We start from the raw sequence: 19,841 nt of genomic DNA on the forward strand, positions 1-19,841 counted from the left end.
CTGGGAACGGTAAAGGTGGTAATGGTGGTGGAAATGGAAGGCCAGGTGCTCCAACAATCTCATGATAGTGATGATGATGATGATATCCATTATGTGGCTGAGCGTCAGTAGTTGTCGTTACTTCTTCGGTCGTCGTTGAAGCATCAGTAGTAGTCGTTACTTCTTCAGTAGTAGTCGTTACTTCTTCGGTCGTCGTTGAAGCATCACTAGTAGTCGTTACTTCTTCATTAGTCGTTGGAGCATCAGTAGTAGTCGTTACTTCATCAGTAGTAGTCGTTACTTCTTCGGTCGTCGTTGAAGCATCAGTGGTAGTCGTTACTTCTTCAGTAGTAGTCGTTGAAGCATCAGTAGTAGTCGTTACTTCCTCAGTCGTCGTTGAAGCATCAGTAGTAGTCGTTACTTCTTCAGTAGTAGTCGTTACTTCTTCAGTAGTAGTCGTTTCTTCTTCAGTAGTAGTCGTTACTTCTTCAGTAGTAGTTGTTACTTCTTCGGTCGTCGTTGAAGCATCAGTAGTAGTCGTTACTTCTTCAGTAGTAGTCGTTACTTCTTCGGTCGTCGTTGAAGCATCAGTGGTAGTCGTTACTTCTTCAGTAGTAGTCGTTGAAGCATCAGTAGTAGTCGTTACTTCCTCAGTCGTCGTTGAAGCATCAGTAGTAGTCGTTACTTCTTCAGTAGTAGTCGTTACTTCTTCAGTAGTAGTCGTTTCTTCTTCAGTAGTAGTCGTTACTTCTTCAGTAGTAGTTGTTACTTCTTCGGTCGTCGTTGAAGCATCAGTAGTAGTCGTTACTTCTTCAGTAGTAGTCGTTACTTCTTCGGTCGTCGTTGAAGCATAAGTAGTAGTCGTTACTTCTTCAGTAGTAGTCGTTACTTCTTCGGTCGTCGTTGAAGCATCAGTGGTAGTCGTTACTTCTTCAGTAGTAGTCGTTGAAGCATCAGTAGTAGTCGTTACTTCCTCAGTCGTCGTTGAAGCATCAGTAGTAGTCGTTACTTCTTCAGTAGTAGTCGTTACTTCTTCAGTAGTAGTCGTTTCTTCTTCAGTAGTAGTCGTTACTTCTTCAGTAGTAGTTGTTACTTCTTCGGTCGTCGTTGAAGCATCAGTAGTAGTCGTTACTTCTTCAGTAGTAGTCGTTACTTCTTCGGTCGTCGTTGAAGCATCAGTAGTAGTCGTTACTTCTTCAGTAGTAGTCGTTACTTCTTCAGTAGTAGTCGTTACTTCTTCGGTCGTCGTTGAAGCATCAGTAGTAGTCGTTACTTCTTCAGTAGTAGTCGTTACTTCTTCAGTAGTAGTCGTTACTTCTTCGGTCGTTGTTGAAGTATCAGTAGTTGTCGTTACTTCTTCGGTTGTCGTGGTTAAACATATTGGCAATTGCGGAAAAAGTCGACATAATATGTCTTCAATGGATTCAGTTGTTGCAATAGACGTTGTCGTTACTTCTTCGGTCGTAGTTGAAGCATCAGTAGTAGTCGTTACTTCTTCAGTAGTAGTCGTTACTTCTTCAGTAGTAGTCGTTACTTCTTCAGTAGTAGTGGTTACTTCTTCGGTCGTCGTTGAAGCATCAGTAGTAGTCGTTACTTCTTCAGTAGTAGTCGTTACTTCTTCAGTACTAGTCGTTACTTCTTCGGTCGTCGTTGTAGCATCAGTAGTAGTCGTTACTTCTTCAGTAGTAGTCGTTACTTCTTCGGTCGTCGTTGAAGCATCAGTAGTAGTCGTTACTTCTTCAGTAGTAGTCGTTACTTCTTCAGTAGTAGTGGTTACTTCTTCGGTCGTCGTTGAAGCATCAGTAGTAGTCGTTACTTCTTCAGTAGTAGTCGTTACTTCTTCAGTAGTAGTCGTTACTTCTTCGGTCGTCGTTGAAGCATCAGTAGTAGTCGTTACTTCATCAGTAGTAGTCGTTACTTCTTCGGTCGTCGTTGGCGCGACTGTTGTTGTCGTCGCTTGAGAAGTAGTTGTTAAGCAAATAGGCAATTGCGGAAACAGTCTGCATAATACGGACTCAAGAGATTCAGTTGTTGTTTCTGCTGCAGTTGTGGTAGGAGCCACGGTGGTAGTAGTTGTTGTTGTGCACAACACGGGAAAGATAATGCATAAAAGGGATTCAGTTGTAGTTGAGTCCGTTGTGGTGGTTTGAGTTGAGCAAGTGGATATCGCCAGTGCAGCGCACAGCAGAACTAGCAAACGGGAGCGCATAGTCTAAAAAAAAATATAATTATCAAATGAACTTTTAAAGCAGACTAGCTCTTACCATCGTGACTTCAATGTGCGTACTGAAACCGTGAAGTTTTGAAAAACTATTTATGTAAAAAAATACCAACAGGCTTCTTTGTTTTCAGGTAGATAAACTAATGACTATTGTCCATTACAATTGAACAATAAATGGTTCAATGCTCTGAAGCTTCTTAGGTAACATGATCGACTTGTGATTATTTTTGGTTTCCCAGGAATGGAATTTATAGTACATTCTCCGATATTTTAAATTCTTTAAATAGCGGAACATTTGAAGATTTATAATACTTTTTTTTATCAACAGCTTGAAAACTCTTGTCGTTTTAAATATATTATAATTACTTTTCCCAACTCCTGGAAATTCCATATTTATAAATTTAAAAATTATTCTATATATGAAGTCAAAAGTCCGGAAGGTGGCTTTGGAAAGCATATCATATTTTAGTACTGCAAGCTCTAAACCATAACAATTTTCTGATTATTATATAAATTAACTGTTCGATCTATTGGATACTTTCAGATTTTTCTTTATCGAATATATACTGAGTACCCTAATACCCGGTTTTTTTTAGTTTTTTCAATTATATTATGAAAAATCTGCTTTGATCCTTGCCCCGAAATTATTTAACGAATTAAGAGTTTTACTTAACTATATTTTATTAAGTTTACAGAATTTTGTAAATTACATAATTTGCACTTTAATGCCAAAAATAAATTAGATATGAACTTAACTTAAATCCCGGTCAGATTCCATTGCTTGTAGGCTTTTTTACATACTTCTGATTCTTCCTTAAATTGAACTATTTTTAATGACTGTTTTGTGAAGGCGAAAGGGAGAAATACAGAAAAGTTCGTGGAAGCACCAATTGTTTGTATGATTCTCTTAAACTCGATCGTTTTGCACCAGGTTTATACAAGATTGCAATTCCTCAAGTCCAGCCATGGACTTTGGCAAGATTTCACTAACAATTTTCGATGTGGTTGATGAACACTCCTCCTAGCTTAGCCTAAACCTTACGGGCTAAACGAAAACTGTGCTACAGAGTGGCTACTCTTGTTGCTGGCAGTTTGCATTTGTTCACGCCAGGACGCCATCCAGAGCGTGGATCACTCCATTGGTGGCTGGTATATTTGACGTGACCATCTGGGCATCGTTCACCTTGATCTTTCCAGCCGAAGTCTTCTGCAGGATCACGGTCTTGCCCGTGTACAGCGAGTCCTTGACCTGGTAGAACCGCATGCCGGCCGAGAAGAGAGCACCCGGCACAATGTGCTTCATGGCGAACTGCTCTGCGGCCTCCTTGTCGATGTATAGCTTCTCCAGTGTGTCTGAGTCCAGCTCGCTGAAGCTCTTGTCGACGGGGGCGAAGACGGTGTAGGTTTTCACTCCTAAATGGTAGCATCAAGGTTCAGAGTCATAACTTTTCTGAGTTTCATAAGTCCTTACCCTTGCTCTGCAGCTTCTCGGATAGTCCAGAGGTGTACAGAATCTTAAGGAAATTGCTGAAGCGGCCCTCGCGATCAGATTGCAGAGTCTGCAAGAGGTCCCCGACGGGCAGCGGGAACATAACGCGATCGACGGCATGGGCCACACCCTGGGGGATCTTGATGTCCTTCTTGTTCAACACAACCATGGCTCCGTTGATGGTGGTGAGCTGAAAGGGAAGTAATTTGTTTAGCACCATGGGAACTGAATATCGCACGGGACAAGCTTACAGTCACATCGTTCCACTCCTGGTCATGCATGTTGTACTGATTCACTCGCAGCTGGGTTCCGGCCAGTGAGACGCCGGTCATCTCGTCCTGTAAGGTGGCGATTTCAAAAGCTCCCGGAATCACATGGTGTAGCAGCAGCTGATCATAATATCACAGTAGAAGTATCCAATAAATCAATTCAATACGGAATATATTCATTTTACTCAAACTTACCCCACTTAATAGCCTGGGATTGGACTGGAACTTCTCCTCTGCCCGTTCCGGACCTCCCAACTGCACCAACAGGTTCTTGAAGGCCTTATCTGTGGGCACAAAGATGGTGTAGGGTCCCGTCTCATTGAGAATGCTGTCGAGGCCCGACTGGCGCAGGTACTTCGCCATGGCAAACAGGCCGTTCGACTTCAGAATCTGCAGTAGATCCTCGCTGGGATTGGACAGCACAGAGCTGGTCGCAGGACTGGCCTGCGCCGCCTTTTCCGTATTCTCAGTCTCCTGGACGAGGGCATCTGCGTACTGGGACACGGGTGGCAGCAGATCGGGGCTGTTGACGACGTCGGACAGACGCTCGGTGACCACTGGCAAGTGGGTGGAGGCACCTCCCAAATAGGGGGAACCCGTCACCGTGGAGCCACTATACACGGGAGCCGGAGTGGTGCGAATCAGGCTGGCAGCGTTTGCGTGATCGGGAGTACTGCTCTCGAAAACCAGATTGAGGCGAGCTGTGGTCGGGGCGGATGTAGTGCTGGTGGTCGAGGTCCTCGATGGATGGTACTGCCGGTGGTTGCTGGGCGTTCCCCGAGAAACGAAGGGCGTGGGAGTGGTAGTGGTTGTCGTTGTCGTTGTCGTGGTGGTGCTCGTGGAAGTTGTAGCTGGAGCCCGCGTGGTCTGGATGATCTTGCCGCTCTTGATCTCCACAAGCTCGTCGTTGGGCAGGGTCAGGCGCGAAACGGAGGGTGGCAGCTTGATCTCCCCACTCCTGATACGCTCCAGAATGCTCTCCACTTCGCTACCCGTTTGTTTGGTCTCCTTCTCGCCATTGGCCTTAACTCCCTGAATTTTGAAGCTGCCATCTGCCTGCTCCTCGAGATACACATAGGTGGCCTTCTTCTTCGGCTGGGGCAGCGGTGGGGCTGGGGCAGCGGTGGCTGGAGCTTGCGACTTGGAGCTGAGACCCTCGATCTCGTAGCCATCGGGAATGAGGCCTCGTTTGGCCAACTCCTCCAGGGAAGGTGGATCGTCCGAGTCCGAAGTAATCACCGCCGAGCTGGCAATGCTGTTCGCTCCACTGCTGATACCCTGGATGTCACCTGCGCCTCCACCATAGAGGGCAGCCAGGCTGGAGAGGTCCACGCCACCGGGAAGACCACCTGACGGCAGAGTGTCTGACTCCTGGGGATCTGGGGATCGCAGGATCTGCACCTTACCACCACCCGGCAGCTCTAGGTCCTTGCTCTTGCTAGGCGCCACATCGCTCAGGCTGAGCTTCGCATCTCCACCCAAAGCCTGCTGGGCAAGCAAAGTCTGCAGTTGCTCCTGGGAGTAGGCCTTCTGGCCCTGGACAAGGTTGGGATCTGTTGTGCGGATGACCTGAACCCTCTGGCCATTGGGCAGCACCAGGTCCATTTCATCGTACGTCTTATTGCCTGTCAGCGGCTGCTGTGGAGCTTCGGACAGGGCAGCCTTTAGCTGCTTAAGCAGGTCCTCGCGCGCAATGGTTTTCACCGGCTTCTTGCTCTTCTGGCTGGGATACTTGCCCAGTTCGGATTTCACTTGCGCATAGATATTCTTCTTCGGCGTGGTGGTTGCCTCAGTTGTCGTAGTCGTGGTGGTAGTTGTCGTCGTCGTCGGGTGCTCTTTGTAGTACTGCTGCAGGGCGCTATTGAACTGGTTGTACTCTGTGGGATGGGCCACAGGCCTTCCACGAGCTGGTGCTCCCACGTAGGGTGAGTGCTGATAGTTGCCGTTGTGCTGCGTGATGATCGTGGGCAGGATGTGCTGCTTGATCTGATGCTGCTTAACCAGGAACTCCTCATGCTGCTGGCGCACTTTGTGCTGCGACTTTTCGTACTGCTTGGCCACGAACTGTTCGTGCTTCTGGATCAGCTTCTGCTTGTACTCCTGGTCGGTGGGCTGGCTCTGAGCCTGGACTGGTGCCTGGGCGTTGACGAATTGGTGCTGGAACTGAGGCTGTTGCTGAGCTTGAGGCTGAAAGGTGCCTCGGGTGGGCTCTGGGAAGGGAGTGGCCTGCAGGTTGTTGAATATCTGTGGCACGGGCAAACCCAGCTGGGGAGTCAGCTGGTACTGCTGCTGCTGCTGCTGCTGCTGCTGCGTGGCCTGCTGCTGGTAGTTGAACTGTACCTGCTGCTGCTGTGGCTGGGAAATAGTCTGAAATGTGGGCACTGGTGCCTGGCTAGGCAACTTCTGGGTGGTCTGGGGCAGCACATGGGGTCCAAACTGCTGGGGCTGCTGGTAGGCAAACTGCTGATGCTGCTGCTGCTGGTAAGTTTCAAGCGAAGGTTGGGGTGGAAAGGCTGTTGACTGCAGGCGGGAGTCTAGGGGATATTAGGGCTTCGGTCAGAGGTGAAAGATCGGGTGGAGGATCAAGAGTTGCACTCACCGAATTGCTTGTGGCGCTGCTGCTGCTGTTGCTGTTGCTGTTGCTGAGGCTGCTGCTGGGAGCCAGCGAAGTTGCGCAAGTCCAAGAAGTTCTGATGATGCAGATCAATGCCGGTGGCTGGCGAGGTCAACTGTTGTTGTTGGTGCTGCTGCTGCTGTTGCTGCGGAAATTGGGGAGCAGTCTGCAGTTGGTTTTGGGTCGAGCGCTGGAACTGCTGATTGCTGTGAGGGGGCTGATGCTGCTGCTGCTGCTGGGGCTGGTGTGGGAACTGCCCAAAGCGGTGTTGCTGCTGCGGGGCCTGGTGGTGATGGTGTGTGTGCTGTTGCTGCGGACGGTGAGGAATGGGCAGCTCCACTCCCGCCTGGACAAAGTTTTGCTGGTTGTACTGCTGCAGGTTCAACTGACGGCGCTGCGAGTTATGAAAGGGCGGCTGCAAAGAGAAGGAGACGGAGCGGAGTAAGTTACGAGCTCTGCAAATGCACACTGTCGTTGCGTCATCCAGGCTGGTGCAGAAAACCAGCTTCGTTTGGCGCGAGATCTTTCATCAGCTCGCACAGATAAGTCGGCGCTGAGCAATCCCCCCAAAGCGCTCCTAAAATAGACATGAACCAGTTTCAGTGGTGATTTCCAAAGCAATCTCTGCTCTATTTCGGCAAGAGTAGCCTGTGCGTCTGGCTCAGCTGAGGGGTCCTTTTTAGCGGGCACTCGGTCAAGTTGAAGTCCATGAAAATGGCAAACTTGTTTGGCGCAATCGCACCTTGCGAAGCGAAATTGTTACGGAAGAAGAAAGTTCACTATGCCCCCGCCTTGAGTGGCGGATATGAATGGATCTCGTTATTCCAAAGATTAAATGATGGTATCTCGGCCAAAGATAAACGCAAATTGTGAGTAATCTGTCTGGATAATAACAGTCCCAGGCCCTTGCCCAACTAAAGTCCACTCTATTCACTGGGTAACCCACTTTTATTGTCTCCCATCTGTAGTTGTCATTAGTGTGTCTCCCCCTACAATCTTGTGGCCAAGCTGTCCTACCCACACCGCGTATACGTACTACCAATCAAGAGACCTGGCGGTGGTCACACATCGGGCAATTGTTTAACAACAGTTATCCAACATCATTGCCAAAGCGGCCCCAGGAGTAGCAGGCCAAGCACTCCGCTGAGCCTCTCTATAGGCCCAGGTACTGTTTGGCTGTAGTCTGCCTTTTGGCTTATGGCTAAACTGCTGTATGTATAATTTAATTGCCTCGGCAATAAATCTTCTTTTTTGCGGGCTCTGCCGATGCCGATGCCGATTGAGGCGTTATCAGGCTGCTTGGGAGCCCCGACTCTTTCTTTTCGCATGGTAATTATGTTGTTGCCGCTAACGCCGCGCCTCATCATGACGCGGAGCTGTTGCCCGATGATGCTGGCAAAAGCTGGCACTGGGACGGAGGTCTCTGGATTATGCAACCTAATCACAGCGCCACGATTAACCGGGAGAAAAGTACAAGATGTTCGAGCAGGTGAAGGAATAAGCTTTTGTAATCAAGTAACGACTCACCCCAGAGCCGTTGCCAGTATTAATTCAATCTAAAAAATCCATTGCTCTGTCATGCATCTTCATCTCCAATTTGAGTTTTTCACCAGCCACAATTTTCTTTCGGCTGGATCGGCAGAGATGACTTTTCCCTACGACTTGCCTGGCTGGCTGGTGAAAACGACAATCAATCATCAATCAAGTGCCAAAGCAATCAGCGTCCCAGGCCCAAGAGCCACTGAACCCAGTCTTCAAGCGGGCCCAGTAAGCCTCCTCGCCCTTCTATACCCGACATGTGTTCAACGTGTCAATTTCTCGGTTTAGCGTATTCATTCAATATTTTCTCGGCGCCTGTATGCAAAACGCTTTCGTTTTCAAGCACCGCCGCAGTGAGAGCCTCCAATAAATGGTCGCGCATGCGCGGTAACCCATTAATGCAGGTGACGTCCATGGTCGACTAAGTCGTTGCTGTCACCAATCGCCACCGCACCTCAGGCGAGTGACATCCAAAGAGTGTCAGAAAATGAACAAATGTGGATTAATCAAGTGTCACGGCTCGACAAACGGTGGCAGAAATATTGGAAATGTGTGGAAGTCATAATATACGACATATTTGGTGTATTATTCAAATTGGAAGCTTAATAAGCCTACAGAAAATACTTTTTAATTCTGAGATAGCGATTATACTTCTTCAATACCACATTTAAAATTTAATCTATTTTTTATCTATTTTGTCACATAGTCAACAAGAAACACTAACTTCTTTCCATTCAACTGTGGATCTCGGATCCCAAACAAAATACTTCCCTTATTGCACATAATATTTCAAGACTTAATCGTAAAAATTTGTTAACAAATGAAATATTTTCTTGGCTAAACAAAGAAAGTTCCATTAAAGCAACAAATGGGCTGGACTGCGACAACAAACTCCATTTCGTTACGTAAACTTTTCCATTCGAGGGCTGTCAAATCAAATGAGCATTATGCTAATCGGTGAAGATACTCCAAGAGATAGCCGGCAACAGGTAGAAGTTGCTGCATTCCACCAGCTGGAAACCAGTTCGCGTCCACATTTTTCACATGCTCGCTGGGGCGTTGTGATCCGTGATGTATCTGTCAGTTACATGACTCGAACTGCCGGCTAATTTGTTAATAATTCATAATTGATTTCCCATCACACATCGGGTCGGGACGGGTATTACGAGAGCTGCCTTCGGCCAGATGAGAAACAAAACGAAAGCGAATTTCGGAAATTTCTTTTCGTTTTTGGGCTCAGTTTCATTTTGCAGTGAAAGTGATTTGCCAGTATTTAGTAGGCACTTAAGCAGTTTATGTTAATTAGAATTTAATAGATCGAGCCCCGAGATTTTCAGGCCCCAAGATATGGTTCGCTTAATTAAGAGTTACCAAAAATCAGAGGCCGTAAATTCTGCGAGTTGCACAACGGCCTCTGGCATCTGACAGATTCTTCTCGAGTCGCACAATTTACTAGTTTTCCTACTTTTTTTTTGTTTTGGTTTGGATCTTGTCAATGGCCAATGGCACCAAAGCTGGCCTCGTTTTCCCCGATTGCCTTTCGGATTTCCTGTCTGCCCCACAGCCAACTAAGAAAAACTGAATGCATCTGGCCTCCAGCTTGCACTGGATCTCGGTGTATTCTTTGTTTTGGACTTTTCAGATGCATTTGCTACTGGCTTCTTTTTTTCGGCTCGAGCTTGTTTTGGCAATTCGTGTAGTCCCAAGGCTGCCTCAAACTCTGCCAAATGCCTCGTAGACTAGAGGATCTTTTTTGTGGGAAGTTTTGCAATTTGTGCTACGGCCATAAAAAGGGATGCTCATGCGAGATGTCAGCTCGGTCATCACTGTAAGTTTTAGAGACCTTAATTAGAATTTTTTAAATTAAAATAAGGACTGCTTGTGGAGTAATAAGTTATTATTTTGATTGATTCTTCAATGATATCGAAAACTGGGGCAACTGCTTAAAATGATTTGTTAGTTGACAACCAACACTAAACGCCTCATTAAATTGTTTGTCTTGTTTATCTTCGCAAGGCATCTCGGCCCCAGCTAGATCTTGGAAATCGTGCTCACATCATTTCGACATCTCATCGATGGCATCTGAATAAAGTCCAGAACGAAGTTGAAGTAGCGTCGAAATCGCGGCTGTTGCCAGAACTGGTTAAATCGAAGACAACCTCCTTCGGCTCCCCTGTTGACAGTTTCCCCATGCCAGCAAATGTGCATAATAAGCTTTTAATGGCAGCTGATGGCTTAGTTTGTGGCTCGGCGACTCGCAGCATTGGTCAATCCGAGGATTTGGCAATTCCCTTTCACTTTTCCGGCTATCGACAAATGACGGCTGCTTGCAAAGAGATGCCCCGAAAAAAAAGGCGAACAAAATATTTGTGTGGATTTCCTAAAGGCATTTTAATTGCCAGCAAAATAGCTAGCTGGCTAAGCAAATAAGTAATTAATTTGCGGCCGCACAGAAGAATGCTCGGCGAACAATAGCAGCACCAGCCCCAAGTAACAGCAAAAAGTGAAATTTACATAAAATTGTGTAATTAACTGAGGTAAATAAGAAATTGCCTCGAGCGGAGCTTTAGCCAACACCTACACCTTCCCCGAAACCCGAAAAAGGGGCCACCAGCCACATGAAAGCAAAAGAAGCCACCGGCCAGCGGTAACAAAAACTGTAGTGCAACAATGAAAAGGTTCCAGCAGTAACAAAGAGCAGCCCAAACAGAAACAAAAACAAAAGTTATTTAACCATCGCTTTAAGACCAGAAAAGTGCGGCAAAAGAAACCTGGCCAGCTCGGTTACCGTTCGCGTACTAATCTCCAGATATTATCGCCGGACAGACGGGGAGAGTGCTGCTAAACACTTTTACAAATTAGGACAATTTAACTGGTAGACCCATACCGATGATCTCCGAATGATTGTCTGGTTAATTACTGTGGCCGATCTTGGCAATCGGATCCATAAATGCCAGTTATGCAATAGTACAAATGTTTATACATACAGAAAAAGGAAGATGGCGAGAATTTTGTTTATAAACTTAAGCATTAAGCTGCTTCTGATGTGTACTGCTCAGAAAAACTTAATTTCAATTTCAATTTTGAATTTGGATTTCTTTGTAGACTTTTACTCTCTCGAATGAGTGAGCTAAGGCATATAATTCCAGCAAACTGCTTCTCCCAGTTAATTGCCAGTTTGGTTGCATCCACAGAGCTCTGGAAGTATTGCATAACCGCGGGTAAAGTGTTAAGTTAATGCAATCTTGGCACTCAAACTTGAGTGGCATACAAATTTAATTTAATTAAATTGAAGATGCGGCAAATGAGTTTGTGAATCAAGCAAAATGCTTGTCGTTTCCTGGCAGAGTCCCCTGCAACTTCAACTGCAGCTAGACACCCACGCGGCCCACACAGGTGGCTCCGGATCCGAATCCAAATTCGCTTCCCAATCCGAATTCAGCGAGTGCATCCGACGACACTCGACTAAGACTGCTCATATGCTTAATTTGACACACTCTGACACTTTTTACGAGCTGCAAGATTTATTATATCATTAGCATTGCCAGGGGCAGCATCTGCGGATTGCTGCTGCTGCTGCTGCTGGGTATCTGACAACTACTAAACTAAAGCAAGAAATGTAATTTAAATAAACCCACTTCTTTGGGCTCTTGGATTTGGGCATGAGAAAATGTAGGTTTATGGGCCATCTGTTTTTGGGTAATTAACATGTTCATATGGCTAATTGCAGTGAGTTGTGAGTTTTTTAAATCGCGTAAAGATAGTTTCTAGCTATTTTGGGATGCCTGCCTTGAAAGTAACTTAACTAGAAAGTGAACAGTCGATTTAAATACGTATTTGAATTATATATCATATATCAATATCAAAGCCAAATATCTTCCCAGACAAACAACTCAATTTTCCACCTCAACACACCTTCCATTTCGAAACCACAACATCAGCCGAATAATATAATAACACAATTATTATTTGGCAGACAATCGCCAGAAAGATCCTCGTAATTATCAATGGCAAATTGCGTGCCAGTCGAACATAAAACACAAACCTCTAAAAATTATATTATTGTTGGAAATAAATTTAAATACGCTGCAATTTTTACTTTCCAATTCAATAAATTTGGCGCACGCAGCCGCGCAAATTGCGTGCCATATATCTCGATCTTCAGACGGGTCTGTTGGCGCCAAAGATTTATTCACTCCGCTTAGATCAGCTAAGTCAGTAGCGGACAATCAAGGGAACCGCCGAAAATATTACAATTTCTCTCAGTCAAAAGGCGTGTACCTGGGATTTGCATTCGTCAGATTTCGTTACGAAACTCTGCCGTGAAATTTCATTGACAGAGCCGCCAAAACGCCCAAAACCTTTCCACGCTCATCATCTGTCCGAATTGGGAGCCTTTGTTACACTCGTCGGCATCCCCTGCTCTTGTAATCTTTGTGCAATTCTCCTCTCTTTTGGGCTGTCACTGGGGACTTCAATGGCGCCAATATTCCGAATTGTACAAAGGCCTTAAAAGCGCGTATTTCTGCCAACTCTTGTATTTCGCACTCGTATTTACTTTAGTGACTTCAGAGCCATCGAGAGGGGATTGTTTGTCCACTCGTTTCCATGGGCTGTCACTCGAACTGAAGCGCCTCGATTCCAATTGATGCGAACTCTAAAGGCTTTGTCGCGTTCGTCTATTGCAAGTATATGGGCCATGTTTTGTTAGACGACTCCGGCCGAAATCTTTATTTATACGGGTTTTGACCTTGGCCAACAATTTGGCTGACGAATTGTGGGAAAGTGTGAAGGCATAAGGTCGAACATAAGCTGTATTTGAGGGGTTGCGTTGGCCGATCTTTATATCTTAATGGATTTTTCAGTACCAACTCACCCATCCCCATGCTGCTTTCTCATGTCATGGCGTCTTAGATCTTTCTTGAGATCCGATTTAACGCTTGTCTAATGCCTTAATTACGTATTAGCATTGCCTCAGATTCCCAGACATGCGATGCCACCGTGCACCTCAGACTTCCCGCCATATCATTTGTCAAATGGGCCGCCATTGTTTGGAGTGGAATGAAAAACTTTTGATTTTCTGATTTCCTCAGCTGCTGTTTGCCATTTCGTGCTCGCTGGAATCCATAATTTATGGGTTAGCAGTGCCCCAGAGCCGAATGCTTTGGATTCGAAAGCCAAGTTCTTATAATTTTAATTACATTTACTCGCTGGAGGAACCAATTAAGTCATTTCGAGATGGTATCGGAGCCACCTCGTTGCTCCCGACTCGCCAAATGCTCACATTGCTGACTTTCTGCTGGTCTCGTGCCCGCCTTTGGTCACGCAAGCTCTGGAGCTGAGGCACCGAAAAGCGAAGCTCGCCGGGTCTGCACATGCAAATTGCGGAGGGTCGCTTACAAGGTCGGGGGTCCCGGGGTCTGGCAAATGTTTCGAATTGCCACCGTCTCGGAGTGGGACGCAGCCGGAGTCAGTAAACTGTGTTGCTGCAGTTCGTGACAGTTTTTAGCAATTACCCGGATGGGACGCAAAGCGACGCGACAAGTTGGGGACCCAGCTGACCATTGTTTAGCGGTTAGTAACCCTGCCTGAAGTTGGCGGTTGATTTTCCAGACCTTGGAGGGTTTTGGAAGACTTGAAACAGTGCTGACCATAGAGTATTTACAAATGGATCATGAGATAGCCGTCTGCTGTCAAAGGGGTACCAGTCTTTGCATCAATAATAGCCCTTCGAGCTCTTTCTTAAAATATTTTCTAAGGAAGTCTTCGTCCCTCTGTATAGATTTCCCCATTGAACCCAGTCGGTCGCTATCCATTCAAAATTTCTTCACCCCGGCCAGACTCATTTGGGCCTTAGTTTTTCTTGCAGAAATCGAAAGCGATGTGCATTTCGCCTTGCATGCTCAGCTGATGCACTTAAATGCGCAGGCGCAGCCGCAGCCGCAGCGGAATGAGAAGGAAAAGTACCAAAAACCGCCGAGCAAATTAAAATTTATTATTTGCAACAAAACGAAACACTTTGGGTGCCGAAGAAGCGAATGGAAAATGCAACTGAAATGCCAGCCATGGAACTTCTGCGGTGCAGAAAATCAGCCAGGCTTGCGAAAAGTGTTTTCTTTCCCTGCAACTCTCGTTCGGACGCAGACAACGGAAAGTGCCAGCAGAGGCTGCGGCAGGGGCCCGGCCCACTGGGCTATTCGGTCGGTCGCTGGCGATAATGTGGCATGCAGCAGCCGCTGCCAGCGGCAGCACTCTAGTGTGAAGTGGGCTGCAGCGCAAGTTGGGGGCGTACAGCACCTGACAGGTACTAAGGAGGGTATATGTATCTCTCGCAGCGAGTACTTTGACTTTACGGGCAGGGAACCCTTCAAGGTGGCGAAAAGTGCCGAGAGCGTTGCATCAGACTTGGGTAAATATGATGGCAGTTAGTGGAAACATGGAGTTAGTCCTTCTTTATATGGAAATAGTTGTGTTCTAGGAATTACTGTCTTCAAAATGTCTTTAAACCCCCCAACTAATTCAGTCCTGCTCCATATATATTCGAAATAACAAATTTGTTAAGGATCTTTGACTTACATTCTTGCAATGCTTTCTTTCGAAGTAAAATTTCCCACAACCCCTAACCTTTAGTGGCCCAACCCCTCGGATTTTTGCTTGAAAACCGGGTAACTGCAAGATGGTTATCCACCACTTTTCCATTACACATTGCCAAACCGCAAAAATGTCATTAAATAATTTCGCTGCGCATTTTCCTCAGCTCCAGGCAGGCAGAAATGAAACGCAAATCGATGGACAAGTTTTTAGCGCTGTTAGGCATGGCGGGCGGCTCAGAGTTTCAACTCCCACCTCGGCAGGCAAAAGGAAAACACACACAGGTTATGCAACTCTGTTGCGGCTTGCAACATCTCCCGGCAGACCCGGCCAGACCAGACCAGACCAGACCAGACCAGACCAGACCCATCCCGACCCGTCCACCAATTGCAGATGCCATTGCTGCAGCAGCAGCAGCAGCAGCAGCTTGTTTCAAATCTTGTTTTGGAACTGTGTGCCAGCAACAAACGCTTCTTCATTTTCGCGCAATAAACTTTCCGCCCAGACACAAAGGCCCAGCGAATGCGAAAACGAAAGTGCAGCGGCGGCGGGCCATAACTGGTTGCCCAGTTTGAACCGCCGCGGCGTTGGGCTTGGCTATTGCATTACGTTAGCGATCCGAGGATCGTTTGACTTTTGGCCATATTTGCGCTGAGTTATGGCGAGAAAGAAGATGCAGCTGAGGAACCCGTTGCCGCACCACGCGGCGTATGAGTAACGCGGAAGTTGACACTTGCTGCACTTGGTGCTGGGTACGGCGTCGGCGGGTGAAAATCTCCCTGATATATTTACTGCACATACCTCGGCTAAGTGCGGCGTTCGTCAGGCGGCAACTTGCAATTAGGCAACAGAGAGCCATGACAAAACCCATTTGCTTTTGCTGCATCCCCGATATGTGGCCAATCCAAGCGACTTTTAATGACCTGGAAGAAGAGAGGCCATCCGGCGGGCTGTCAATAACCAGCGGCAGCGATGAATTATGTCGCCGAGCCCTTTTACTTTCTTTTCCCAGCTCGGACGTCATTTTAACGATCAGCGTTTTGCCCGGTAATACCTTTTTTATTTTTCACCGAGCTAATTTCTGGCGATCGTTTCCATAAAATAATGCGGAACAGAGTCAGCGGTTCACTAACTATGTTAATGGCTTAATAATTGAGAAGATCTCGCGGGGTAATGAGAAGCCATAGAAAGCGGAAGATGCCTTGAACCCCTATGAGTTTGACAGCGGGCGATCCGCAATTCTCGGAAGAAATCTGTATTCAACTTTTACCCAGCTCACGTTCTACGCCAAAGTGGGTCAAATACAAAGTTGCAGAGACCAAAGACCTTAAAATAACAAGATTGTTATTAGAATCCCAACAGCCAGGTGGAAAACTGTACCCCAACAGATTTCATAATGCACGTTATATCACCGATGGAATTACAAATTTTCAGCTGCGTTTCCTGGCCAACCCTGCGGTCTCCTCTGCCCAATCGGGCATGACACCTTGGTTTTCGTTCACTTTTCAGGCAATTTCCCTCTCATTCAAAAACGAAATTGATTTAATTCTCAATCGAACTGAAAAGCGGTTGGGTGCGCAGCAAGGCAAATTGACCCGAAGAAAGGAAAGAAAGACCCTCGCTGTCCCGCTGATTAGCGTTCAATTATTTTATTTGTTTGTGGTTAGCAGCTGAATGGCGATCTCTATGGGCTTTATTTTGATGCGATTCGATTTAAAGTGGCGCCCGGCTAATGGCAGCTCGTTACTTTGTTGAAGTGGGAAAACTCGAGGGGGCCAATCAAAGGCGATTGAGGTGCGATGATTGGGGCCCTGAGCCTGATTAGCTCTGGAGTACTGGCAAGTGCCATCGTCTTCGTCTTTTTTTCTCTGTTACCACAAAAACAACTTTCATTTTTAAGCTAGATCCATTAACAGTTTGTCACCTCTCCGCCCAGATACTGAAATATCTTTCAGATAAATATGCAACCGAGCAGCGATATTTATAAAGATCTCTCGATTGACCCACTTTCCACTTGCCTTCAAAACGAGCAGAACGCAGCTCGCAAAAAGAAATTACAATGAAATGCGGCTTCTTGTTATGGTTTTTTTTGTTGTTTCGACACAACAAAGCCGCACCGAAAGTGAACAGGTTGTAGGGCCCTGTCAGATGAACAAAATTATTGGCAACCCGTTTCAATGGACTCGCAACGTAAATCAATTTCAGATCTGTCTTTCCCGCCCCAGGAAAGTTTGAAAGAGATATGTAATATGAGAGAGAGTGAGTGCTTCCCAAGACTCGTAATAAAACGCGAGTTTACGCATATTTTGAGTCGCACTAATGGCTTAACAAGCTGAGCTTATGGATACGTTAAGAGCATTATAAAAGCCAAATAATGTTATGTGATAAGTTAGAAGAACAATGAACTTGTATTTAAAACTGTCATCAATGGGATACCTATAAAAGAGGTAATATTTTATGGGGAAGTTCAAGCGGAAGCCAAAATAGTGTGACTTGAGAATAACCATAACTAAGTCATTTCATTTAAGCTGATTTCCCTTCAAATTAAATTTATTTTGGTATTATTTCCCAAGTCCTTGATGTGGTACTTCTTGTTAGAGATTCTTTTCAAGACAACCCCCCAACAAAAGTGAAAGCAGAGCGCGGAAAACCAACATAAATGTGTTAAATAAACGCTAAATATACACAAATAAATAAGAAAAAAAATACAAAACAACCAGCAAGTCGGCTATTTGGCAGGCCCAGCGAAAACATGTTCGAGGATGGTAAATTGTTGTTTCTGTCGGGTTGGGGATTTGTGTTGTGCAGCGCCTGCGCTGTGAACTGGGAAACCGGGAACTGGGATCTGCCGATGGACACCAGATGTTTCTGAGCAGTTGACTGGCTGCCCGGCTGCCGGCTGCCAAGTTTACACGACAAGACACAATTGCGAACGCTACGTGAGGCAATATATACAAAATAATAAAAGTTAAAATTAGGCAATGGCAAAAACAAAGCCCAGGCGCACAAAAGAAATTGCACAGCCGCCACCGAATCGATGCCGAATCCTAAGAGCGAAAACCTCTTGGGCCAGCAGCAACTGCAACCAGTTCCTGTTCGCTGCCAGACAAAAGGAAGATGATGATACTTTTTCCATTCCGCGTGATTGCTTGTTTTACCAAAAACTCAATAAAAAGAAAAGGCCAAGATGCAATCGCTGGCCGCAGCCAACTTATGTCAATGGTGAGAGATGATGTTGGCAGAAATCTGGTCCGGGACAAGTTTTTCTTACGTTATGGGAAAAATTGTGCAAGTTGCCGAAGAGGAAATCGCCAAGTCGACGGATGCACGGAAAGGTTAAGGACAATGCCACGGGCGAGGATGACGACCGAAGAGCTTGGCTCCAAAAAGAAAGTCATTTAAGGGACGCGGAGCTGTCATCTTTTGTTTGCCGCCTGACTGCACTGGCATTCTGCAAGAGTCCGCGGTGATCAGGGCCTTTTCATCTGTCTCTCCATTCAGCCATAATCCCGTATCAAAACATTGCCTGCAGCTTGAACAACATCGAAATAAATCTTTTACGTAATCCAAGCCTCAATTATAGGCATTAGTTCGTCTCAAAGCAAAGCTTAAACAGCCGAAAAAATGGGAGACAACAAAGCTGCTGATTTCACATCATAAATTGTTGTGGTTTTGGCCAAATCTTTGTCGGACTTAGCCACGAAAGTGAAAACTGTAACATCGCATGCCCCACTTGATGGGGTTACATCAAAACGGGAAAATCAATGGATCTAGCTGGGCAGGGCCATCAATTATCTAATGGTTGCCATTATCAACTGGCCAGAATCCGCCGAGAAATTCTGAACATCCCAGATGACTTGGCGGTTTATTTGGAGCTGGGAAGATTGGTTTTTATGTTCAGTTTTTGGTCTCCTGACCACTCCAAGCGAACAGGTTTTGCCTTAAACGATGTCTCGGCTCAGCTCTTACTCTTCCTTTGCATCTTCATTTAATCGAGTCCCCCACACTCCGCCGAGCCAGAGATAAAAATATATTTGTGAAAAGGGAAAGTTCATTGAGGCGTTGAAAATCGTTTTCGTTTTCAGTTGCGGCCATAAATTTTTCAGCAATTAATATTTAGATCCGAATACAAATATTTAAATAATTGAATTTTCAAATGAGCAGCTTGGGAACTGCGATCAGATCGAACGTTTGGTTTCTTGTTGGTAGAAAGTCTTATGCAAGTCCGTGGAATTTTTGAGACTCGACCAGCCTTTGGGGGATCGAAAAATGAATGCTGTTCGACATATTTATGCGAGTACTACTCAAGGCACGGCAACTTTCTTCTCGGCCGAAACTCGAAAAGATCTAAAAACTGTGTCAATTTGGTCGGGACAAGCGGAGGGCCCACAAAGATAGATTTAACAATGGATATTTGCATATGATTCAATGGAAATGCAAATCAAGCGATAAATATTTTACTCTTTTTATGATTATTTGGCACATATTTGGACTGGCGCTTGTGAGGGAACTGCCTTTGTGCCTGGGAATGTGGAACATGGGGCATAGTGACATATTTTAAGCCACATTTCTTAGCCTATTTCAGGAGCCAGCTGAAGGACTTACCCCGTTGTGCGGTCCGACATTGGGCGGCGGTATAAATCCTTGTGCGTTTGCTGCGACCACCCACAGGCACAGGGTGCCCCAAACTGCCAATGAAACACGCATGGTTCACTTCCGGCTATGATATTTGTTCAGTCAAGGGTTATAATTTCTATTATTGTTTTTCCAGTCAATTCGATTTAATGTCGATGCACTGTTTTCCGTTCAAACAAACACGTCGCTGGGGGAAATATCCCAGAAATGGTGGCGCGAAAAAATGTCAGAAATGCGACATGAAACAACACACAATCCGAATCAACTTTAGTCGTATTTTCGTTACGTTTTCTATTTGCTTTATGCAAATGATGCAGTTTCTGTTTTCTTCTCTTTCCCTCGACTTTAAATTCCGTTAACGTTTGAGCCGCGTTGGGGACTTTTGAGGTGGCCAGGCCAATGGAAGCAGCGGCGGACACGACCTGACTGGTAAAAGTTCGGAGCCTAACTGAAGATCATTAAACGTTTGGTAACAATTTAAGCCAAGCTCGCGACGAAGATGCC

General features: G+C 45.9%; 1 protein-coding gene across 1 annotated transcript; it reads right to left on the bottom strand.

Moving 5' to 3' along the window:
• Window positions 1–2,942: 2,942 nt before the first annotated feature.
• On the bottom strand, window positions 2,943–19,456 carry LOC108074445 (serine/threonine-protein kinase Wnk). Its single transcript, XM_017166486.3, has 6 exons — window positions 19,308–19,456; window positions 6,558–6,987; window positions 4,154–6,492; window positions 3,941–4,078; window positions 3,672–3,879; window positions 2,943–3,613 (listed from the first exon to the last, which is right to left on the bottom strand). The coding sequence occupies exons 1-6, from the start codon at window positions 19,407–19,409 to the stop codon at window positions 3,303–3,305; spliced, it is 3,528 nt and encodes a 1,175-aa protein (XP_017021975.1). The 5' UTR covers window positions 19,410–19,456; the 3' UTR covers window positions 2,943–3,302.
• Window positions 19,457–19,841: the final 385 nt, after the last annotated feature.

The sequence above is a fragment of the Drosophila kikkawai genome, chromosome 2R (genome assembly GCF_030179895.1).
Source record: "Drosophila kikkawai strain 14028-0561.14 chromosome 2R, DkikHiC1v2, whole genome shotgun sequence".
Lineage (NCBI taxonomy): Eukaryota > Metazoa > Arthropoda > Insecta > Diptera > Drosophilidae > Drosophila > Drosophila kikkawai.